Raw genomic sequence first — 25,063 nt, forward strand, 5'->3', positions numbered from 1 at the left:
CTGGTGGTCAGCACACATCTAACTCCCCACCAGTCAAACTCCCACCCCATGGGGACAATTTGCATATTAGCCTTTTATTATATAGGATTATTGAGAGGGAAAAAAGAAAACCTACATAAATGAGAAATAGTACCATGTTCATGGATTGGATGACTCAACATTATAGAGATGTATGTAAATTATTTCTAAATTGACATATAGACTCTAGGAAATACCAACCAAACTCTGAGCCTTTGGTGGAGGGTAGGTGGTGGTGGTGGGGGTGGGGGAGAGACGGGACAGAGACTGCTAAGTTGTTTCTGAAATATATGTGAAAATAAAAGTCAAAAATAGTGATGATTGTCTTTTTTTAAAACATATTTTTATTGATTTCAGAAAGAAAGGGAGAGGGAGAGATAGAAACATCAATAACGAGAGAGAATTATGGATCAGCTGCCTCCTGCATGCCCCTACGAGGGATAGAGCCCATAATTCGGGCATGTACCCTGACCAGGAATCAAACCCACAACCTTTCAGTACACAAGATGACGCCCAACCAACTGAGCTACACTGGCCAGAGCTTATGGTTATTCTTATTTTGCTCTTCCTAGTGGAATCAAATAGTTCTAGTTCTTTTTTTTTTTTTTTTTAACTCTCAAATCTTCCTCTCTGTCTACCCCTATGCACATCCTGCCAATATGGTTAGATCATTTTGGGTTTGGACAATATTCAATGTTTATCTTGTTATGACTCTCTAGTCACAGCTGTGTTAGATCATACACTGTGAGTACATCTCATTTCCTGTACACTTTTCTGCTTGACTCAGGATTTATAATCATCTGACTTTATGCTTGTTTAGTTTTCTATGTATCTAACAGTAATTAACTTCCAAATTCTCTGCCTCAGACAAGAAAACTTGTTGTTGTTAATTATACACATTACCATCAGCAACAATTTTGTATCATCAGGATATATTCCCCTTAGCCCTCTTCCTTTGGATCCTGACTGGTAGGGTCTGTAGGCCCACTCCTCAGCTGTCCTACTGGGCTCCCCCTTCCCATGTATACAGGGTTTAACTTTTAAAAAGTTATTTATTGATGGATTTTGAGTGAGAGAAAGGAAACCATCCATTTATTGTTCCACTTATTCATGCATTCATTGGTTGATTATTTTATATATATTTTATTGATTTCAGAGAGGAAGGGAGAGGAAGAGAGAGATAAAAACATTAATGAAGAGAGAGAATCATTGATCAGCTGCCTCCTGCAGGCCCCACACTGGGGATCGAGCCACAACCCAGCCATGTGCCCTGACTGGGAATCGAACCGTGACCTCCTGGTTCATAGGTCGATGCTCAAACACTGAGCCACACCAGCTGGGCCATTGGTTGATTCTTGTATGTGCCCTGACTGGGGATCAAACCCACAACCTTGGCATATCAGATAACACTTTGACCAACTGACCTACCTAGTCAGGCCTTATATCCAGTTCCCCCCTACCCCTCCCTCCTTCTCGGGGTTAATCGTTGTCTCCTGGATCAAGTTGTTTGCAGGAGAATAGTTTGGCAATAGGACCTGGGCAATGCTTGGGGCACAAAAGTTTCCCTGATTCACAGTAAAGATAACATGGAGTTTTATAACGAACTGTTATGAGAGTTGGTGTAGTTTTCCTCTTTTAAGAGGCTAAATGCTGGCAGTGGTAGAGCTGTTTGTCTCTCTCACAGATGCTTTTCAGCCCTGACGAGTGATTTCAAAGATATCATGCCTCCTTTGCCAATTCTGCTATCAACCCAGGGATAAGAAAATTCCAACAGCCCTTCAGTCTGGTTGTTCCTAACAAGTAGCCATTGATTTTCCTTCTCGGGGTCTGTAAGCCACTCAACACAGAGACGCCCCCATTCTGCTGGCTGTGCCCAGGACCTGCAGATGCAGGGTTTCTCTCTTGGTGTTCTCACCTCTACTGCACTTGGGAGCCCTGAGCCCTTCCTCACAGACAATGAGTCCGCATTATTGTGGTTTTGTTTCTCACTCTCACGCTTGGGCAATGTGTGAAAAGAAACCAGAGGTCTCTTTGCTGTGATATTTTACAGTTTCCTCTTCTATAGCCAGTAACAATAAATATTTTTTAAACGCACTATTATTTAATGCCTGATCTGAAAAAAAAAAATTTTTAAAGAAATAAAGGCCAGATGGATTACATCACAATGTTAACAGCCTTTAGGTGGTAAATCTATGTTTCACTCCCTTTAAAAATTTTTTCCAGTATTTCCAAAAATTGAAATATTAACAGTATAGGTTTACCAATAAAAGAAAATACAAGAAAAGAAAAGAAAATGTAGGTAAAACATTTTTATTTTGAACTAATTTAGACAGAGAAAAGTTGTTAAAACAGTACAAAGCTCTTCTTATCCCTCACTCTGATTCCCTTAATATGAACATCTTCTAAAACTACTAGAGGCCTGGTGCACAAAAATTCGTGCACTGGGGGAAGAGGGGGTGTTCTTCAGCCCAGTCTGCGCCCTCTGGCAGACCAGGAGCCCTTGAGGGATGTCCGAGTAACTGCTCTCTGCGGGAGGCGACCAGCAGGGCGATCTGGGGACAGCGTTGGCCAGTGAGTAGCTGGCACCACCACCCCTAATCGCCCTTCTGCCGCCACGGGTTGCCCACCGACCCCTCCTTCCCTGTCCCCTCCCTCTGCCCGCTGGCACCTGCCCTGGCTGGCCTGGCACCGCCCGCTCACTGGTCCTTCCACAGTTTAGGTCAATTTGCATATTGGGCTTCAATTATGTAGGATAGGATAGTACAATGATTAAGATTAGGGCATTAACATCGGTATACTATTATCAATTAAATGACATACCTTATTGGAATTTCACCATTTTTCCCACTAATATCCTGTTGTTGTTTTTTTCTTTTATTAGAAAAGAAAAAAGTAAGACCATGTGGGGAGTAGCTTGCTTTTTGTTTAAAAAGATTTTTCCCCCCAATCTGGGACTCACATGATCTGAATTATCCTTCTGTGTCTACTCTTTATGTCCCTTAACCTTCTTTTATATCTGATATATTTTTAATCCTTTCCTGCTTTATTTTTTCTGTAAGAGGTTCTCAATCTAATGATCTAATTCGGGAATTAATATTTTACCTTTTTGTATTCTATGATTTACCTCATCTCTTGGGTTCTTTATTTCATCTATTGTATTTCACATACCTAATGGTTCTACTTGGTTCTTTTTAAAAAAATGATTTTTAAATTGATCTTTTTAGAAGGAGGAAGGGAGAGGGAGAGAGAAACAATAATGTGAGTGATACACCATCCATCATGCCCCCTACTGGGGATTGAACTCGAAACCTAGTCATATGCCCTGACTGGAATCGAACCAGCAAACTTTTGGTGCACTGGACAATGCCCAACCAACTGAACCACACCAGCCAGGGCAGTTCTTAATATTTTCGTTCCCATTTTATATTTATAATATCTTCTCTTTTTGTATATTTATTACATTTTTAAAAAATTCTTGGTCCACCTATTCTAATAACTCTGGTTCCAATCCATTTTGTCTATTTCCTTGTTAAGGGTGTCCCGTTATTTGGGGGGGGGGGGGTGGGTGAGCTGATGTCTCCCAGGAAGGACCTGATACTCTGGTGGGGCAGTGCCAAAAACTAGGTCCTAGTTGATGTCAGCCGGGTGGACTCCAAGGGAATGGAGGAAACGAGTGTTAGTGTGGACAGCCCAGACACCAGGAAATCATGTTTAAATACTTCAGGTTAGTTCCCGCCCCCAAGCAAAGCAACTCTGCAGGTCAGGGCTTTACCTTCAGCAGCCCAGAGAGAATCAATTTAGGGAGGCACTGCTATACAGTAAATCATTGGCTGCGAGTGTTTGGAGGAAGGAGGGTAGGGTAATAATGACTAAGGCCAGACAATCCCTAATTCCACATCCTAGCTGCCTTGATTTTATCTCTGTGGACTACTGTATTATTGCCATTGGCAGTTATGTATCTGGGATGGGGTAGAGGAGGCAAAGTATAGCTATCTAAATATCTATCTATCTAACTATCTATCATCTTTTCCCCTTATGTTCTATAATTATTCACACACACACACACACACACACACACACACACACACATTCATAGGTTCAAAATAGCCCTTTTCCAGCGTTGCTTGCAGACTTTCCCTGTTTGTTCTAGGATCCATGATGTTTCTCTCTTTAGTTCCCTCTAGGGTTGATCTTGATGGAAGGAGCCACGAGTTGGTGCTAAATTACCATCTTTGCAGTAACTCTAGGAATTGTATAATATTTTGAGGGGTTGGAAACGTTCTTTTCTAATGCCAAAAGGGACAATGCTGCTAAAAGTACTTTGGTATGTTTTTTAATTTTTTTTCCTTCTGCATTGGTTCATTTGATTTCTCAATTTTAATTTTGGTTTTGTACATGCTTTGAAAGTCTCTCACCTCCATTTAGGTTGCCAAACGTTTTGTTTTATACTTTGATGGAACAAATATCTAACTATAAAGGTGTCCCCCCCAAAAGTATACGCACTTTATAGCTCCATTTTGAAAATGAAATGTATTTTATTTTAAAAACTATATTTTATTGATGTTTTTACAGAGAGGAAGGGAGAGAGAGTTAGAAACATCGATGAGAGAGAAACATCAATCAGCTGCCTCCTGCACACCTCCCACTGGGGATGTGCCCACAACCAAGGTACATGCCTTTGACCGGAATCGGAATCGAACCTGGGACCCTTGAGTCCGCAGGCAGACTCTCTATCCACTGAGCCAAACCGGTCAGGGCTGAAAATGAAATGTATTTTAATAAACTCTGCCTTTATAATTAATTATTCAGTGTCGGGCACCAGGAGCCCTGCAGGAAGCCAGCTCTAGCGCCCAGAGCACACTTGGTAATAAAATTAGGATGAACAAACTGAGAACGGTAGTCTTGGACAAGGCTGGGGTGTGAGCAAGTCTGCAGTGGGCAGGTGAATCCAAAGGATTTTCCCCCTTTTCTTTCACCAAAACACCATCGCCTGATCCCGAGGGTGTTCTAGCAAGCGGTGACACTCCCCGCTGCCAACTCCTCACTCCCCGGGGAGAGTCGGGGCGACTGATCCCGCAATTCCAGCCCCAAACCAGGCGGGAGGCGTTGGGGAGAGAGCCCTGTGGCCCGCGGGCAGCTGGGGCGTCCTGGCAGGGCGAGAGGAGGTGGGGTTTGCACCGGAAAATCCCTCCCTGGATGGGGCGAGTACTGCCCCCACTAATGCAGAAACCATAAACAACACCCCACACGTCAACCACCAAAGATAACCAAGGAGGCTGAACTTGCAGAAGTGGGGTTCCGGGACCTACAGAAGCGAACCTAGTGGGCTGTTCCTCCGTCTCCTGTGCCCCGCCCCGTGAAGTGTCACCGATTTCAGGTGATTTAAGGACCTGACCCTGCAGGGTCAAGGCCAAGGCTCTGGATTTGGGAAGCTCCATCGCTTTCTCCGGGAGGGAGGCGCGCTGCAGAGGAGAAACCTTGACCGGTAGTGAGTCCCCGCGCCCCTTTGCACAGGTCCTCCAAAAACTCGGTTCCCCCTCTCCAGGATCGCGCAGGTCCGGACCCTGCGGTGAAGGCGGGGTGCAGCGACCACTGCCTTTCCCTCTCCCTTTCTCCCGCGCGGGAGCTCCCTCTCCCCTTCTCCCGCGCAGGAGCTCCTCTCCCCTTCTCCCGCGAGATCCTCTCCCGCGCGGGAGCGAGCTCCTCTCCCCTTCTCCCGCGCGGGAGCTCCCTCTCCCCTTCTCCCGCGAGATCCTCTCCCGCGCAGGAGCTCCTCTCCCCTTCTCCCGCGAGATCCTCTCCCGCGCGGGAGCGAGCTCCTCTCCCCTTCTCCCGCGCGGGAGCTCCCTCTCCCCTTCTCCCGCGAGATCCTCTCCCGCGCAGGAGGTCCTCTCCCCTTCTCCCGCGAGATCCTCTCACGCGCGGGAGCTCCCTCTGCCCTTCTCCCGCGAGATCCTTGCGCGGGAGCGAGCTCCTCTCCTCTTCTCCCGCGCGGGAGCGAGCTCCTCTCCCCTTCTCCCGCGAGATCCTCTCCCGCGCAGGAGCTCCTCTCCCCTCCTCCCGCGAGATCCTCTCCCGCGCGGGAGCTCTTCTCCCCTTCTCCCGCGAGATCCTCGCGCGGGAGCGAGCTCCTCTCCCCTTCTCCCGCGCGGGAGCTCCCTCTCCCCTTCTCCTGCGCGGCCGGGAGCCTCTGGGTTTGTGGACTCTCACTCAATAGCAACGTCCAACAGGTGGGCGGGGAAGGGTCGGGGAGCCGGTAATACGGCGAGCTGGGAAGGAAGGAGAGGCGCCCAGCGTCACAGCCCAGATCTTCCCAAACCCAGCCTGCGGGTCTCCCCACGATCAGGGGCTCAGAGAACTTTAAAGGAAAGCGCTAGCCCTGGTCGGTTTGGCTCAGTGGATAGAGCGTCGGCCTGCAGACTCAAGGGTCCCAGGTTCGATTCCAGTCAAGGGCAGGTACCTTGGTTGTGGGCATATCCCCATTAGGGGGTGTGCAGGAGGCAGCTGATCGATGTTTCTAACTCTCTATCCCTCTCTCTTCCTCTCTGTAAAAAATCAATAAAATATATTTTAAAAAAATAAAGGAAACCGCTACACAGGGTGCAGAGCTCCCGAAGGTGAAGCCACTGAGCTTGTGGCCTGGGGACCAATAAGAGCGGGTCCAGCTCATTAAAATAGGCAAACTGTCGGGCCTCAGAGGGAGGGTAGGGGAGGGTGGGGGTAAAGGGGAGAGATCAACCAAAGGACTTGTGTGCAAGCATATGAGCCTAACCAGCAGTTAAGGACAACAGGGGGGTGGGGGCATGTGTGGGGAGGGGTGTGGGATGGGAATGGGGGGATGAGGACAAATATGTGACACTTTAATCAATAAAGAAATAAATAAATAAAAAAAAAGGCTGCGCTCTGCGGATTGCCCGTGAACCCCAGGCTTGAAAGTCAGTCCTCACACAGTGACAGTTCCCACCCGGTGGGCGGGCTCCCAGTCCTCACACAGTGACAGTTCCCACCCGGTGGGCGGGCTCCCAGTCTAGCCCCCAAGCCCTGGTTCCATTTAGTGGCTCACTAGGGCTCTGTTCTCTGAGGCTGAGCTGCCCGGGAGTGATTCTGGTCCACTTTGTCTAAAAAAAAAAATCTTTTGTAAAAATTGATTTGAGAGAGAGAGAAAGGGGGAGAGACAGAAAGAGAGACATTGATTTGTTGTTCTACTCAGTTCTGCTTTCACTGTTTGATTCTCCTCCCACCACTCATCCTCACTGGTGGGTTCTTGTGTGTGCCCTGATGGGTGATGGAACCTAAACCTTGGGGTAAAAAGAAGCTCTAACCAACTGAGCTATGGGCCAGGGCTTTGGTCCACTTTTGCACATGACTGTCTAGGAGCCAGAAAGGAATCCTTAGAACTGGTGTGTAGGGAGGGGATGCTGGACGGCGGGACCTCTGCTTGGCTCCTGCGGGTTCATCTGCACCCATCCTGATCTCAGAGCGGAGTCTCTAGGAGGAAATGGGTGCCGTGGCTAAGGGGGAAAGAGGCGAGGCTTTGCCTGCCCTGGTGGGGAAAGAGAAACTACGCAATTCAGCTGAAGTCTGCTGGGAAAGAGAAACTGATTCCGGCTGAGGTGAGATTCCTGTGGCCGGAAGAGGAAGGAAGATGAGCAGCTAAAAACAGCTGTCAGAAGTGTTCTTTTTAAAAATTTATTTTTGATTTATTTCTACAACTTTTCTTGGATTTCTACCTAGATATTATGTCTGAAAATAATGATAATTTGGTTTAAGTCTTATAAATTTTCTTTCTTTTCTTATCCTATTGTATTGTTAGGGCCTTCAATATAGTTTGTTTGTTTTTTTCTTATCTTTATTGTTGCGGGTATTACAGATGTCCTCCTCCTTTAGTGCCCTGGTCCAGTAGCTCAGTTGGTGAGAGCGTGGTCCCAATATGCCAAGGTTGTGGGTTCAATATCCCATCAAAGCACATACAACCAATGAATGCATAAGTAAGTGATAAAACAAATCAATGTTTTCCCCTCTCTCTCTCTTACTCTCTCTCAAATCAGTCAATATTTTTTTTTTTTAAATGAGCAATCACAAATTTTAGTACTTTCTTGCCAGGGGAAGAAGACTGAAATGTGATGATCTGCTCCTGGCCCGATTGTGAAAATTCAGAGGTGTTTGTGCCTATCAGAAAACAGAAATAAATTTCAATAGTATTGTCATGGCAAGAGGACATTAAGTAAAGAACCCTTCAAAGTTATAGTACTTGTCAAGGCTATTAGACATTTCACAGGCCAGAGCAACAGTTTCTGAAGACCAAGGGTCTTGGGGATTCCTCTGCTAGAAAAACAAAATCTACAAAGGCAACTTTATGAAATGGAATACTTTCTGCTTTTATGCACCTGAAGGAAGAGAGAGCATTTTCTCTTCAGTTGCTGATGTAATTTTTCACTGGCAGTTAGGATGGCCTGCTGTTTTTCACACTAAGCCCTAGATGTCCATGGAGATGGGACTTTGCAGGGCTGAGAAGTGTAAATTTCCAATATGTAAGGGAAAGGGCAGGATGGGGTGGTGGTTATTATCAAATGAACATGGGGGCACACCAGTCTCCATCTGGACTACGCAGAATTGGGGTCTCTATAACACTAATCCTATCACAGATACACTCCTTGCAGAGCACACGGAAGCATGGAACAGAATTCGGAATCTCGGAGGGAAGGCAGGGGAGAGTGGGTGGGTGGGAGGCAATGAACCAAGGACTTTGTATGCATATATGCATGGCCCATGGACACAGACAGTGGGCTGCGAGGGGACGCAGGAGCGGGCCGGAGGGGGTCAATGGGGGGAAATAGGGAAAAAATTCTTCAACAATAAAGAATTATTTTAAAACACACACACAAAAGGCAACAACAAAAAAACAGAGCATTCCTGAGCCTTTCGTTTTTTTAACTATAAAGCTTTCCCATTCCTCTGCCACCACAAGTGATGGTGGCTCTTTTCCTAAATACAGTGAAATGAATTAATACACTCTGCACGCTCTCCTTTGGGCAGTCTTCATTTATTGCCACAGGGTTTTAGGTTTTACATTTTGGTCTAAGACATCTTTGAGTACTTTTGTAAATGGTGTAAAATATGAATTGAAGTTCATTTCTTTTGTAGATGGATTGTTCTAGTCCTACTTGTTGAAAACATTATATTTTCTCCACTTTGCACCTTCGTTGTTTATATACATGATGCCATATTTTATTTCATGGACAAATTTTTTCATCTTTATACCAATTCTATACTATCTTGGTTACTGTAATTGTATAAAAAGGCTTGAAATCAGTTAATGTCAGTACTCTAATTTTAAGAGAGATTTAAGTTTAAAAAGTATATATTTATAAATGAGGCATGCAGCCTGCCGGCCTGCGAGTTTGACATGCTTATTCTACATCCTCACCAACACTTGTTTTTGGTTTTTTTTTACTACTATTATTATTATTACTACTATCCAAGTAGATGTGGAGTGATGTCTCATTATCCTTTTTAAAAAATATCTTTTTATTGATTTGAGAGAGAGAGGAAGGAAGAAGGAGAGAGAGATAGGAACATTGATGATGAGAGAGAAACATCAACATCGATCAGCTGCCTGCACACTCCCTACTGGGGATCAAGCTCACAACCCGGGGATGTGCCCTGACTGGGAATCGAACTGGTGACCAAGTACCAAGAATAACAATAAATATCGAAGATATATTTTGACCATGAAATCTTTTCAGCAGCATTGCAGTTCTTATCTATGTGTATTTATTTTTGCAATGCTTCCTGCTTTCTGCAGGTGTCTTGAGAGATGTCATTTACAGAACTTGGCAGAAACAGTTACTAAAATCATAGCATAAAAATAGCTGCTTCATCATTTCTGTGGTGGCCACGGGCTTCCAGCAGACTTAGTTCCTCAACCTGTTGTATACCCTTCATGTATGGGTCTGGCCTCAAGCTCAGTGGAAATAAATTACATAATCCTCTTTAGAAGAGTGCCCTTAAACTGACAATTTCCTACTGCCCCTATTTGTATCCTATTCTAATGGTTCTATCTTCCTGTTTTTTAGGAGAACATTTCAGGGTAAGAATAGAGAAGATGAGTCTCAAGACTGATTTGGAAACGAACTTTGCTGAGTGTGTTTTAAATGCAGGAAAAGTCATCCTTGGGGAGAAGCAAAGGAGTGAAATGGACCCTGACCTGCAGAAAGAACAGAATCAAAGCATCTTGCATGCAATATGTGCTCTGCTGAATTCTGGGGGAGGAGTGATCAAGATTGAGATTGCGAACGAAGACTACGAATATAGAATCCATGGAGTGGGATTGAAATTGCTTCCAATGTTCAATGGCTATTTAGATGAGATCCAACAGGAAGACCAAAACCTCTTTTTTATTTTTGTGAAATCATGGAATGCAAAGGCCTCTGGGGTACGGCTTGCTACTTTGTCCTCCAATTTGTACCAGAGACATAAAACATCTACTAATAAGATGACATCCGAGGAAGCACTGGCGTTTCTCAAAGGGAAGACTCGGCCATTTAGGGATACTTTCAGTTTAAGTCCACAGAATATTCAGGACTGTGTACAAAGCGAAGAAGACATAAAGGCCTTAGCTGCTGCTTTATTTGATAGAGATTACCTCCAGTACTTGGAAACGCTCAGTTTTACTCAGTCCACTCACGTTGAATTTAAAATGTTCTCAGAAGAGGAATTGCAACATTTTGAGAAGGATCTTTCCAGATGTGTGTCTGCATTTGCAAACACCGAAGGAGGGTACATATTTTGGGGGGTGCATACAGGGACGCGTCAAGTTATTGGATGTGAAGAAGAGAAAATAGATCCCACCACCATGAGGGACTCCATTGGTAGCTGGATTAGGAAGTTACCTGTCCATCATTTCTGTACCCAGAGGTGTGAGATAAAATATGCCATCAAATTCCTTGAAGTAAAAAATCAGGGGGCCCTCCATGGATATGTCTGTGCAGTCAAAGTGGAGCAATTCTGCTGTGCAGTGTTTGCCGAAGAGCCTAGTGCCTGGCAGGTGAAGGACAACCGGGTGACACGGCTGGCCACAAAGGAATGGGCAACTTGGATGATAGAAGCCGACCCAGGTCAGGGAGCAGAATCCACACTAAGTGTAATGTTGGGTGAGGGGTTGGACGGAGGAAAGGGAGGTATTGCTTTTTCTGATCATAAACTCACATTTGATTATTCAGGAAACTCCTTTTCACATGTCCTCTTTAATTTATTGCCACTTCCTCCCCATTATGGGTGGTTCCCTGGATTAGATGTTCTCCCTTTCTTATTGCCCCGCTTCTATTTTTGAGCTAAAAGATGACCAAACTTCCCTGACCCCTGTGGTTCAGTTAGTTGGAACATCGTCCTGTACACTGAAAGTTTGCAAGTTCGATTCCCCATCAGGGCACATACCCAGGTTGGGGGTTTGATTCCCTTGTGGGAGGCAACGATCAATGTTTCACTCTCATATCAATGTTTCTCTCTCTCCTTCTGCCTCTCTCCCTCTCCCTTCCTCTCTCTCTCTCTCTCTCTCTCTCTCTCTCTCTCTCCTCACTCTCTCACCAATAAAAAGCATGTCCTTGGGTGAGGATTAAAGAAAATTAAAAGATGACCAAACCATGGCTGTCCTTCTCCTTTTCTACTTTTCCTTTTTGAGAGCCAACATGTGATATTCACTAGTCCCCTCGCCACCCCAAAGTATCAGTAGGTTTTTCTGAGCTGACTTGGGATGTAAATCAAATATCTGTGGGCCAAGACTTTGAGTTCTAAGACTAAGTGAAAGGCTGTGCAACACAGCGCAACTCTAAGTTGGGGTTCAGCCTTTTTGCATATTAAACCCTTGGTTCTTGTTTCCTAAGATCTTTCCAGAATTTCTGACATGGTCCTTCAAATGAGTGTGTCATCCACCACACCCAAAAGCAGGAGTGTGTGTACTCATAAGAATTTGGAATGTCTGGAAGAACAGCAAAAACGCTACTTTCCAGGTAATTCATTATCGGTGGTTGCTTTGGAACAGGTTGGTTGTGCATCCATATGGAAAAAAATAGAATTGGACTCTCGTTTTACGTTATAGAAAAAAATCAAGTCCAGAAGGTTTGGGGAAATAAATGTCAGAAACAAACCTTTCAAACTCTTATTAGAAAATGTACGTGAATAATTTAGTGTTGTTCAGATAAGAAAGAATTTCTTAAACCAGACACAAAAGAATTAAACTTAAACAAAAAGACTGATAAATTTTGTTATATTAAAATTAAGAACTTATGCTCCTCAAAAGAGTGAAAAGATTTAACTACAATCTTGAAAGACATTTATAATCCATGTAGCTGACAAAGAATTGGTATCAAGAATATATAAAGAATTTACATAATTTGCCAAAACCGGTTTGGCTCAGTGGATAGAGCATCAGCCTGAGGACTGAGGGGTCCTGGGTTCGATTCTGGTCAAGGGCATGTGCTTTGGTTGCGGGCACATCCCCAGTGGGGGGTGTGCAGGAGGCAGCTGATCGATGTTTCTTTCTCATCGATGTTTCTGGCTCTCTATCCCTCTCCCTTCCTTTCTGTAAAAAAATCAATAAAATGTATTTTAAAAAAAGAATTTACATAATTTTTCAAAAGAACAAATAGAAACATGGGAAATAGTTATAAAGATGAATTTCTCAGAAAAGAAGACACATATGACCAATACAGTTATGAAGAGACTAGAGGCCCGTTGCAGGAAGATTCCTGCAAGAGGGCTTCCTGCTGTGGTCTCCGCTGCCCTGCCTGCTTCCCTCCCTTCTACCCCACCCCGCTTGCTTGCTTCTCCACAGCTTCGCTCTCTTCTGCAGCGCTTGGCTTCTTTCTACACTGTCTTCAGTCTTTGCTCTGCACCTGGATATGCAAATTAACCGCCATCTTGGCTGGGTTAATTTGCATACTTGCCCTGATTGACTGGTGGGCGTGGCATGTGGACATAGTGAAGGTACGTCAATTTGCATGTTTCTCTTTTATTAGATAGGATGCTCAACACATAACAGGTATTGGAGAAGTTGTAGCTAATCAGGATCTTTTTTTACATTGCTGCTGGGAATTTAAATTGTCCAAATCCCTTTGGAAAACAAATTTGATATTACCTTGTATAATTGGTTATTTGCATACTCTAGCAATTCTTTCTAGTTTCTAAAGAAAAATGTGTGCATACACATCAGTAAATATATATAATTGGAGATTTACCAATATCTCATAGTGTTCATAAGTTCACTGTTTGCAATTGCACCAACTAGGAAACAACCAAATTATCTATTATCACATTAATGCATAAATATACTGTAATATATTCACATAATGAAATATTATTATTCAGTAGTAAAATGAATACACTACAGCTGTATGCAAGCACAGGGCTAAATCTGAGTAATGTATATGGTCATCTTGTCATGAGTTAACTCACAGATTTACCCAATTCTTTTATTGATTATACTAGAGGCCCAGTGCACAAAAATTTGTGCATTCGGGGGGATCCCTCAGCCTGGCCTGTGCCCTCTCGCAGTCCGGGACCCCTCAGGGGATGTCCACCTGCCGGCTTAGGCCCATTCCCTGGGGGATTGGGCCTAAGTTGACAGTCAGACATCTCTCTGGCAGCCCGGCAGCCCTCGGGGGATGTCCGACTAACTTCCCCCCATTTTTAGCACTGCCTTGGAGGCGGGAGGGGATCCCACCACTGGTCAGCCATGAGCCGGCTTTTGGATGAGCAGAGCTCCCCCTGTGGAAGCGCACTGACCACCACCAAGGGCAGATCCTGCACTGAGCATCTGCCCCCTGGTGGTCAGAGCGCATCATAGTGACCGGTTGTTCCCGGTCATTCCACAGTTAGGGTCAATTTGCATATTACCCTTTTATTATATAAGAAAATATCTTAGAGTATTCCTCAACACTGATGTTATTAAGCTTTAGCTGTTTTATTGTGAAATATACTATATATACAGAAAATATATAGAACAGCCTTATTACTTAATAAATAATTATACAGTGAAACCTATGTAACCACCACCAAGGTAAAAAAATAGAACTTTGCAAACACTCCTGCTATCACTTCTTTAAACTTACAAGCTTAGGTGAACATTGCCAAGTTGTAATTCAATACATACGAGAATACACTTTCCCCAGATGATATTATCATGGCATTTCTCTTCTAGAAGAAGCTTACCATCATTTTGTTCCACTAAAAAGAAAAGGATAAAATGATATTATTTTAATGGCAATTACATAAAATTGATAAATTAATTTAGGAAGAACTATCATTTTTACAACAGTACATTTTCTTATAGTTGAACATGGAATGTTTGGGCATTTATTCAAGCTTTCTTTGACCATATTTAATCAAATTTAAGAAAATAATATTGCAATAATATTTTATTTATCACTAAAAATAAAGTCTTATCCATTAAACTATAAGATATATCTTAATTTAAGAAATATTAAGCCCTGTCCAGGTAGCTCTGTTGGTTAGAGCATTGACCTGATATGCCAAGGTTGTGGATTCAATCCCTGGTCGAAGCACATACAAGAATCAACCAATGAATGCATAAATAAGTGGAACAGCAAGTCTCTCTCTCTCTCTCTCTCTCTCTCTCTCTCTCTCTCTCTCTCATCAATAAAAAATTCTCTTTGAGAATAAAAGATATTAAAGTACATTTATAATTAGTGAAATATGGCATGTCTCTTAATAGTTTCAAAGTTTTATCCATATTATTACCATATATATTAAATTTTATTCCTAGAATGAGATCTTTATATGAAAATAATTTCTGATTGTGAATTGCTGGCATGTAGGAAAGCTCATAGTTTTAAATTATGCCATTTTCAAACATTTTACATAATACTTTTATTAATGCAAAAGCAAAAGTAATTTTGAACTAACTTTTTTTATATTTATGTACACTATTTCTTTTACTTATTTCAGTTCATTGGCCAATAATCCTATCTAATAAAAGAGTAATATGCAGATTGACCATCACCCCAACACACAAGATGGCTGCCCCCATGTGGTCAAAGATCCTGCCCCCATGTGGACACAAGATGGCCACCACAAGATGGCCAGCAGGGGAGGGCAGTTGGGAGGGACCAGGCCTGGAAGGGAGGGCAGTTGAGGGTGATCAAGCCTGCAGGGGAGGGCAGTTAGGGGTGACCAGGCCGGCAGAGGAGGGAAGTTGGGGGCAAACAGGCTGGCAGGGGAGCAGTTAGACATCAATCAGGCTGGCAGGGGAGTGGTTAGGGGGTGATCAGGCTGGCAGGCAGAAGTGGTTATGGGCAATCAGGAAGGCAGACAGGTGAGCAGTTGGGAGCCAGCAGTCCTGGATTGTGAGAGGGATGTCCGACTGCCCACCGGAATTGGGCCTAAACGGGCAGTCGGACATCCCTCGAGTGGTCCCAGATTGGAGAGGGTGCAGGCTGGGCTGAGGGACACTCCCCACCCCCCCTGTGCACGAATTTCGTGCACTGGGCCTCTAGTTCCAGAATAATGTTAAATGGAAGTAGTAGTAGGAAGTGCCTTTCACTTTTATAGAAAACTAGAGTCCCGGTGGATGAAATTAGTGCACTCCGGGGGGTCCCTCAGCCAGGTCTGTGCCCTCTCGCAGTCCAGGAGCCCTTGGGGGATGTATGACTGACGTGGGGAGCAGGCCTAAGCTGGCAGTCAGACATCCTTAGTACTGCCGTGGAAGTGGAAGAGGCTCCTGCCACTGCTGCTGTGCTTGCCAGTTGTGAGCCCAGCTCAGGGCTTCTTGCTGAGCGGTGAAGTTAATATAGTATATAACATTTGCCAGGTCCCCCCCTTCCCCAGCTTTGTGGAGTTATAACAGATAACACGATGTATAAGGTGTGTAGCATAATGATTTTATACACCTATATATTGTGAAATGACCACCACAATATGATTAATTAACCATTTGTGTGTGTGTGTGTGTGTGTGTGTGTGTGTGTGTGTGTGTGTGTGTTGAAAATATCTAAGATCTGTCTTAGCAACGTTCAAGTATATAATAATACAGTATTGTTAACTATAGTCAGCACGGCCAGGTATTAAAATGGCACTCACTATAATGCCTTCCTCCCCATCTCCACTTTTTTGCTTTTCACTCTAGACATCAGCAACATGATCTGCTTGGAGTTGCCTGAATGGGCCTTGCTGTTTCTTGCCTCCATGCTTTACTCATGTACCCCTTTTGCCCATCTCTCTATTTTCCCTTCCTTCAACTGGCTAACTGTTAATCATCCAGTAAGAAGCAGCTCAGGTGTCACCTTCTTCAGAAAGACTTCCATCTTTTCTTCTCTTCTAAGCTGCACCCCTCCTTGGTGTTCACATAATGCTTTCCCATTAATTTACTACTTTGTGTGACTATTATTGTTTGTTTCTGTTTATGCCCATTGTTTGTCAGTTCCCTTGGACTGGAATGGTTTGATCTTGTGTTACTAATGCAAACCTAGTACTAACACATGGTAGACCCAAGTGTGGATTGACTCTGTTACATAGAATGATGAAGACTAGCTTGTCTGCAAATTCCCTAATTTATTCCAATTCTTTCCCTGTCTAGTATCATCAGACAACATGCTGTATGTTCCACAAAAACTCTACATGGAACTCTTCTTAGAAAATGGAGGACTCAGACGCTTAATAAATAAGGAAATACGCGGTGTCTCTCAAGGAATATTGATTTTTTCTCGAAGCTGGGCTGTGGATGTGGGTTTGCAAGAGAAGCAGGAAGTCATCTGTGATGTTCTTCTGCTTTCCCAGAAAAAAATCCCAGTCCTCTACACCATCTTCAGAAAGGACGATTGCTGTTGGAAGGACTATACTCTGAGAGTTGCCCGTACCTTAAAGCAGAAGTTGTTGAACACAGGTGGCTACACTGGAAAATTGGGCATCATTCCCAAGGCCTTCCTGCTGAATCCTGATACAACAGCAAAAGCCCTTAATGGTTCAAAATTGCCAAGTTACCCTGTGTCCTATTGCCGGATGACCAAGGAGGACATGGAAGTTCTGTTGCAGTCCCTAGTGATAGTATTGTGTGGGTTCAGATCTTTATTAAGTGAAGAGCTGGGCTGTGAGGTTTTGAACCTACTCACGGATAAACAATATGAGTTGCTTTCAATGAACCTTCGCAAGACCAGATTGCTATTTGTGCATGGCTTACCTGGATCAGGGAAGACCATCTTGGCTTTTAGGATCATGGAAAAGATCAGGAATGTGTTTCACTGTCAACCAGGTGACATTCTTTACATCTGTGAGAACAAGCCCCTGCAAGAAATCGTGAGGTATGTAGCCTGACTACATTCATTTTCTTAAGTAAGTTCAGCTGGTGTGGCTTTGAGTTTACATGCTAATATTCATATTGAATTTACTATGTCAAGATGAGTTTAAGAGTAAAATTGACTTCCTTTTATTGATTGGGGAAACTTGACTGTGTTTTCTTACATTTCAGCCACAAAAACATCTGCAAGGCAGTGACCCGAAAAGCCTTCATGAAAACAAACTCAAACTTTGAAAACATTCAACACATCGTCATCGATGAAGCTCAGAATTTCCGCACTGAAGATGGGGACTGGTATGAGAAGGCAAAAACCATCACTCAGAGAGGAAAGGATGGCCCTGGAATTCTCTGGGTCTTTCTGGACTACTTTCAGACCAGTCACACGGACTGCTCTGGCCTCCCCGACCTCCAATACCAGTACCCAAGAGAAAATCTCATCAGAGTGGTCCGCAATGCAGAGCCAATAGCCAAGCACCTACAAAAAATAATGCATGAAGTCAGACAAAATCCACCACCTAACATCCCCTCCGAGTACCTGAATATATTCAGTGAAGCTGAATGGTCTCAAGGTGTTCCAGGCAACTTAGAGATTAGTGAGCACAAGGATATGGAGCAGATGGTGGATTATATAGCAGAAAAATGCCATTCACTTTTGAAGGCTGGATATTCCTGCAGGGATATTGCTGTGATTTGCAGCATAGCAAATGATGTACACAAATATATAGGTAAGCTTCGAAGAGCAATTAGGAAGAGAAGAACATCTCAGTCCAGTGAGGAATCTGATCTGTTAGTAGTAGAAAGTGCATCAGCTATCATGGGCAATCACATTGTATTGGACAGTGTCCGTCGATTTTCAGGCCTGGAAAGGAACATCGTGTTTGGGATCAATCCAAGGGCAGCTCAGCCAGCTGTTTTCCACAATCTTATGCTCTCTTTGGCTTCTAGGGCAAGGAAACAGCTGTATATTCTGAAGTTTTCCAACTGACTGGAAAATCCTAATCTAAGTAGCCCTCATCTCTGGTTAAGTGTGAAACTATGTGATTTAAACATTAATCATCAAATATTTAATGAAGACTCACTGTGAGCCAAGTGCTGGGGATTGGGGATAGGTTAGCAAACAAGACAGGTAAGATTCACAGAGAGTAAACCAATTCAAGTACAAGAAATTTCAATAGTAGTAAAGGACACCAGAGTAGTAATTGGAGGGACCTGAGATGCAGACATTGTGTGTGTGTGTTTGTGTGTGTGTGTGTGTGTGTGTGTGTGTAGGCAGGTAGATAGAAAGAGGGGTTGGTTATTTAGGGTGGTCTGAGAAGTGTTCAGTGAGAGAAGTCATGAGGAAATCTCTGAGCTGTATGTGCCAGGCAGACTCAGATATTTTCATCGTTATTTTTATATATATATATATTTTAAAATATATTTTATTGAGTTTTTACAGAGCAGAAGGGTGAGAGATAGAGAGCTAGAAACATCGATGAGCCCAACCAAGGTACGTGCTCCTGACCGGAATCGAACCTGGGACCCCTCAGTCCGCAGGCTGACGCTCTATCCACTGAGCTAACGGTTTCGGCCATTATTTTTTAAAAAAAAATATTTTATTGATTTTTTACAGAGAGGAAGGGAGAGGGATAGAGAGTCAGAAACATCGATGAGAAAGAAACATCTATCAGCTGCCTCCTGCACACCTCCTACTGGAGATGTGCCCGCAACCAAGGTACATGCCCTTGACCGGAATTGAACCTGGGACCCTTCAGTCAGAAGGCCTGCGCTCTATTCACTAAGCCAAACCGGTTAGGGCTATTTTCATTGATTTTTAACACAGCCCTGGTGCAGAAATGCTTGACTATGACATGCTGGGAGGGTATGAGGAATGGAAACAGGTAGTGTCTGGGCTCTTATTGGCCAGGAATGATTGTGGCATGTTTTCAAAATGTCTGACCAGAAGGTACAAATTACATTTGGTGTTGTTGTTGTTAATCCTTACCCAAGGATATTCTTTCCATTGATTTTTAGAGAGAGTGGAAGGAAGGAAGGGGGAGAGAAAGAGAGAAACATCGATGTGAGAGACACATCATTGGTTGCCTCCAGCACGAGCCCCAACCCAGGAGCCTGGGGTTGAAGCTGCAAACCAGGTGTGTGTCCTTGACCAGGATTTGAACCCGAGACCCTTTGGTGTGTGGGCCAATGCTCTAACCACTGAGCAAGCCAGCCAAGGCACAAATTATAATTTTTGAAATACCACATACATTATTATATTCCTTTTAAGGATGTTAGTATTTTTTAACACAATTTTAAAAAATTATGTGTGCTTTTCACTTGAAATCTCAGGGTGTTGTGTGTGTTTTAAATGTATTTTTAAAGACAGGAAGGGAGAGGGATAGAGAGTTAGAAACACCGATCAGCTGCCTCTTGCACACCTCCTACTGGGGATGGGCCTGCAACCAAGGTACATGCCCTTGACCGGAATCGAACTTGGGACCCTTCAGTCCACAGACGGACGCTCTATCCACTGAGCCAAACCAGTCAGGGCAAACCTCAGTTCTTTAGCTCTCCTTTTTAATATTGTTCCTGTGAAGAATCTTAGATTACTATTCAAAGGTAAGATTGCCACAGTTGCTCAGGGAGACATATTGTATGTGTGTGTTTTAATGTTTTAATTAACTTTGTAGGGAGAAAGAAAGAAAAACATTGATGTGAGAGCAGAATATCAATAGGCTACTTCCTGCATGCTCCCCACTGGGGATTGAGCCCAAAACCCGGGCATGTGCCCTGCTTGGGAATTGAACTAGCAACCTTCGGTGCACATCCAACCAACTGAGCCACACGGGCCAGCGCCATTTCTTTTTTCTTTCTTTTTTTAAAAAATATATTTTATTGATTTTTTACAGAGAGGAAAGGAGAGGAATAGAGAGCTAGAAACATCGATGAGAGAGAAACATCCATCAGCTGCCTCCTGCACACCCCCTACTGGGTATGTGCCCGCAACCAAGGTACATGCCCTTGACCGGAATCGAACCTGGGACCCGTCAGTCCGCAGACTGACGCTCCAGCCACTGAGGCAAACCGGCGAGGGCCCAGCGTCATTTCTTTGTGGGCTTTTGTATGTTTTTTTCTTTTTTTAAATGAAAGAGTCCCTAAGAGGATGAATGTACTGAACTCAAGGTTACACTGTATTTTTCATTTAATTTAATAACCAATGAAATTGAAATAGCAATGTAAGAAGTATGAACTTGAAGCTAGCATTGGTTACTTCTGGCAGCTGGTTATAATACTAAAATTTTGAGACACGCCCATGGGGAAGCATGGAATTAATTTATTGTGAAATGATTTGCAGCTAACGTGGAATAAATTACACATCCCTTAGGATAGTATAGAAAGATACTTTTAAAATAAAATAAACATAAAAATTGACAATTCTTAATACAGAGCTAGATCAGTCAAGTTCATAGACTCTCTCTTTACCAATGTCTAAAAGGAATTAAAAAGAAATTAGTAAAACTATAGCCAAAAGTTTACCATCAAGAGAGAAGCAAAGAATGGAGCTCAACCTCATGACATAAACAGTCAATAAATGTGTAGTGCCAAGGGGTGGTATATCTTTCACCCCTTCCTAGGCCATTTAATTTTCATGTGATTATTGCTATATTTAGGTTTTCATCTACCCTGCTATGTTTGCTATTTTTCCATTTTTTCCTTTGTTCCTTTTTTCCGTTTTTTTTTTCCTGCATCCTTTGACTTAATTGTGCATTTTTAAGTAATTACATTTTATGTTCTTTATTGGCATATTTGTTATAATGTTTTGGTTTGTTATTTTAGTCGTAGCCCTAGGGTTCATAGTATATATCTTTTAAAAAACATTTTTTAGTTACTTTTTTTAGAGAGAGAGAGAGAGAGAGAGAAATATCTATGTGAGATTGAAACATTGATAGGCTGCCTCCTGCACTCCCTTCACCGGGGATTGAGCCACAACGGAGGCATGTGCCCTGACCATGAATCAAACGGGCAACCTTTTGGTGCATGGCACAACACCTAACCAACAGAGTCACACTGGCCAAGGCCACAGTATATATCTTTAAACTTATCACAGTCTACCTTCAAGTGGTATTATTCCACAACAGTACTAGTATACTTCCATTTTTTTCTTTCCAAGCCTTTGTGCTATTGTTGAGATATATTTTACTTCTATATATGTTATAAATACCATAATATGTTGATATTATTTTTGCTTTAAGCAGCCACTTATCTTTTAAAGAGATTTAAATACTATGAAAAAAAATTCTTTGTACTTACCTATGCAGTACCATTTCTGGTGATTTTTATTCCTTTGTGTAAATCTAGATTTCCATTTTGCATGATTTTCCTTCTGCTCAAAGGATTTACTTTAACATTTCTAATACTGTAGGTCTGCTGCTGCTGAATTCATTCCGATTTTGCATGTATGAAACAAAGTCTTTATTTCACCTTTGTTTTTGAAAGATAACTGCTGGGTGGAGGGCTAGGTTGATAGTTTTGTCTTTCAGTAAATTAAATATGTTGCTCCATTGTCTTTTATCTTGTTTCTTTTCCAGTGATAAATCTGCTGTCCTCCTTATCTTTGTACCTCTGCACATAATGTGTCATTTTTCCCTGATTACTTTGAAGATTTTCTCTTTTTTATTATTGACTTAAGAAAAATAATTATGATGATCTTTGGTAATTAAGAAAATTTCCTATGGTTGAGGTTTTTAAGAGCTTCTTGCATCTGTGGGTAAATAGTTTCACCAAATTTGGAAAAATTTCAGCCATTATTCCATCCAATATGTTTTGTGCACCCTTCTCCTCTTCAGGTTTGGAGACTTGGGACCTAGTCTCTTCTCCCCAGTCAAACTATCATTCAAGGTTGAGGGCAAAATAATTAAATTTTCAGACTTGTAACAACTTGGGATTTTCTCTTAATCATTCATAGCCCATCCCTGAAATAATTAGTGAATAATGTACTTCAGTAAGAAAAAAATGAACTGGGAAGAAAGTAGTGGTTTCAAGGAAGAAGGTTGAACAAATAAACCAGTAAAATATAAGGTAAACCTACATGTTTTATTTGTCAATTGGCAAATAATCTAATCGCCTTCCTATATGCAAACTACATCTAGTTGGAAGATATCCTGAAAGAAAAAAAGCCCAGTAGTAATTCCAACAAAAAAGATAAACTAATTAAGAATAACTGTAATAAGAAATGCATACGTTCTTTATGAATAAAACCATGAAGTGAAACTGAAGAACACAAAAGGGAACTTGAACAGATAAAAAGCACAGTATGTTTTTGGATAAGAAGACTCAGAATCATAAATATATCGATTTTTACTAAGTTAATCTATAAATTCAATATCATCCAATAAAAATACCTACAGGTCTTTCCCCAAAGCATCAAAATAATTTTAAAATTTATTGAAAAATAAAAAGCATGAGCACCCAGGAAAAATCTAAAAAGGGGAAAACCTGAGAGCAATTAGCATTACCAAATGTTAGAACATAAAGCTACAATAATTACAACAATGTGGTTTTGTTAGGTGGCAGGAATGGAGCAGATTAGAATGTCCAAAAATAAATTAAAATATATGTGGGAATGTAGTATTTGTTAAAGGTGGCTTTCAATTTTGTTAGGCAAAGATGGATTATTTCACAAATTATTTTGAATGACTTGGGTAACTATTTGCAAAAAATTAGGCATGTCTCTTGACACCGAAATAAATTCCAGGTGTATTCAATACTTAAATGTAAAAATGTAAAAATATGGAGTGATGGAAGTACATGAGGCAAAATAGGACATAATCTCAGCATAGGGAAGGCCTAACTATAGTCCCCAATTAGAAACCATGAAAGAAAATATTGACTATTTTAAACAAAATTATCTTTGTAGTAAAAACACCATGAAACTAGGCCAAGAAACAAACAACACAACTGGACAAATATTAGCAACAAAAGTTATAGACAAATAATTTACTCCTTATTTTTAAACAAGTTTCTAAAAATCAAAGAAAAAAATTCTAAGATCCCCCCCCACTTTTTTTGCAATGGATGTGAGCAAGCAGAAGAACCCAGAAAAGGAATTTAAAAGAGTTTCTAAACATATGGAATCTTTAGTCATAAACATAGACGTAGCAACTAAAAACTATTGATACAACAATATATCACTCCTTTCCACTTATTAGATTGACAAAATCATTACATCCCAACTTAATGATTTTACTGTTTGGCAGCGGAAAAAGCACTTTTAGACATTGCTATAAAGTAGTACAACTTCTATCAAGAACAATCTACCAACATTTTAAATGCACATTTCCCTTTAGCCAGCCATTCTTCTACATATATGTTCCAAGATGTGCAATGACTTCTGTACAGTTCATTGAACTTCACTTTATTTTTAATAGCAAAAGACTGCAAAATAGTAAATATCCCCCTCAATAGGTTGAATTGATTAACTTATGGCATACCAACACACTGTAATACTATGAGGTATTGATGTGGGACCATCTTTAAGATATATCGTAGGGTGAACAAAGCAATGTTTTAAAAATGTCCATCTTTGACTTATAGAACTGATATGAAGATGTCTTTGTAAATACATTAAATATTTTTGGAAGTGTACTAAAAACTGGTAACAGTGTTTGGCTCTAGGGAAAGGCAAATGAATGTGAGGGAACACAGATGAGAAAAAGACAGCTTTCGCTTTTTATGACTTTTGGATTTGGAACAGTGTAGATATTTTGGGTACTGATATGATTTTGCCATGTGTGTGTTTGTACTTGTTGATGTAATGGTTTTATGAATTACTTTCTTAGTTTTCTATTAACCTATACCATGGGAAAAGCCCTTCAAGATCATAATGAATAAGGATGTGTAGTGAGTGAGGAGGGGTAAAATTTAAACAATACAAAAAGTTTTAAAAATTATGTATAATACATCTTTGCTATATAGGATTCATATGTGCTAATATTTTTTCATATTTGCTTCAACCTTTAAAAAAATAAAAGAAATAAAATAGCTTATGGAAATTTGAATTCATTGTTTTCTCTTTCCTCTCTAATTTCTCTCCCCTTTCCCCAGCAGCAGAAACCACCGGGGCTTTGATGGGGATAGTTGCAAGCTACCTGATAATAGTTTTACACACACACACACACACACACACACACACACACACACACGGTGGCATCATTATTATCAGGAGTAGCATAGGATGAAGTGCAGGTGGAGGACAAGGCACTGGGAAATCACATGACTGTGGCATTTAGTTTCCTTTTTTTTTTTAATGTTATTGTTGAAAGTATTACTTATGTTCCCCTTTAACCCCTATTGACCCCTTCTAGTCTGAGGCATTTAGTTTCTATGGAGTAAACTCTGTCTGATGGCTCTAGAAAGAATAAACAGTAAAAAAAAAAAATTTAAAAAAATTGAGATTGTGGACAAAACTATTCAACTGAGAAGATCCATGGAAAACCCAAAGGCCTTGACAGTTTGGGAGGAGTCCCTCGTCCCCTGTAGTTGCAGGACAGACATGGCTGAGCACCATGCCAAAGGCCTGATGGTTAGGGTTGCTGAGATCAGTGTGAAAACCTACAACCACACCAGGTCTCTTGCACTAAGGGAAGGGCATGGGTGTGGAAGGAGTGAGACCCCGAGACACGAAATAAGGATGTTTGGGTAGGTGCTGAGAACTTTGGACCCCCAAGTACCTTTAGAGGGACAGGCACACCGTGCCCA

General features: G+C 42.0%; 1 protein-coding gene across 4 annotated transcripts; it reads left to right on the plus strand.

Annotated features, from left to right (window-relative positions):
- Positions 1-4,965: 4,965 nt before the first annotated feature.
- SLFN5 (schlafen family member 5) lies at positions 4,966-24,314 on the plus strand. Of its 4 annotated transcripts, none has more exons than XM_079797835.1 (5): positions 4,966-5,503; positions 10,095-11,135; positions 11,901-12,026; positions 16,610-17,330; positions 17,498-24,314. In XM_079797835.1, exons 2-5 carry the CDS (start codon positions 10,124-10,126, stop codon positions 18,309-18,311), a joined length of 2,673 nt encoding a protein of 890 aa, XP_079653961.1. In that variant the 5' UTR covers positions 4,966-5,503; positions 10,095-10,123; the 3' UTR covers positions 18,312-24,314. The 4 variants fall into 4 exon arrangements, with proteins under 4 accessions (XP_079653961.1, XP_079653964.1, XP_079653962.1 ...); XM_079797838.1 differs by having other exon boundaries at positions 16,619-17,330; XM_079797836.1 differs by having other exon boundaries at positions 4,966-5,395.
- The last annotated feature ends 749 nt before the right edge of the window (positions 24,315-25,063 follow it).

The sequence above is a fragment of the Cnephaeus nilssonii genome (assembly GCF_951640355.1).
Source record: "Cnephaeus nilssonii genome assembly, chromosome: 19".
Lineage (NCBI taxonomy): Eukaryota > Metazoa > Chordata > Mammalia > Chiroptera > Vespertilionidae > Cnephaeus > Cnephaeus nilssonii.

What these genes read in the sequence shown, in the direction of transcription:
- SLFN5 (XM_079797835.1), top strand. Translation starts at nt 10,124, where the DNA reads ATGAGTCTCAAGACTGATTTGGAAACGAACTTTGCTGAGTGTGTTTTA. An exon ending in GATGATAGAAGCCGACCCAG is followed by an intron (nt 11,136 to 11,900) that starts GTCAGGGAGCAG and finishes TTGTTTCCTAAG; the next exon opens with ATCTTTCCAGAATTTCTGAC. An exon ending in CCCCTGCAAGAAATCGTGAG is followed by an intron (nt 17,331 to 17,497) that starts GTATGTAGCCTG and finishes CTTACATTTCAG; the next exon opens with CCACAAAAACATCTGCAAGG.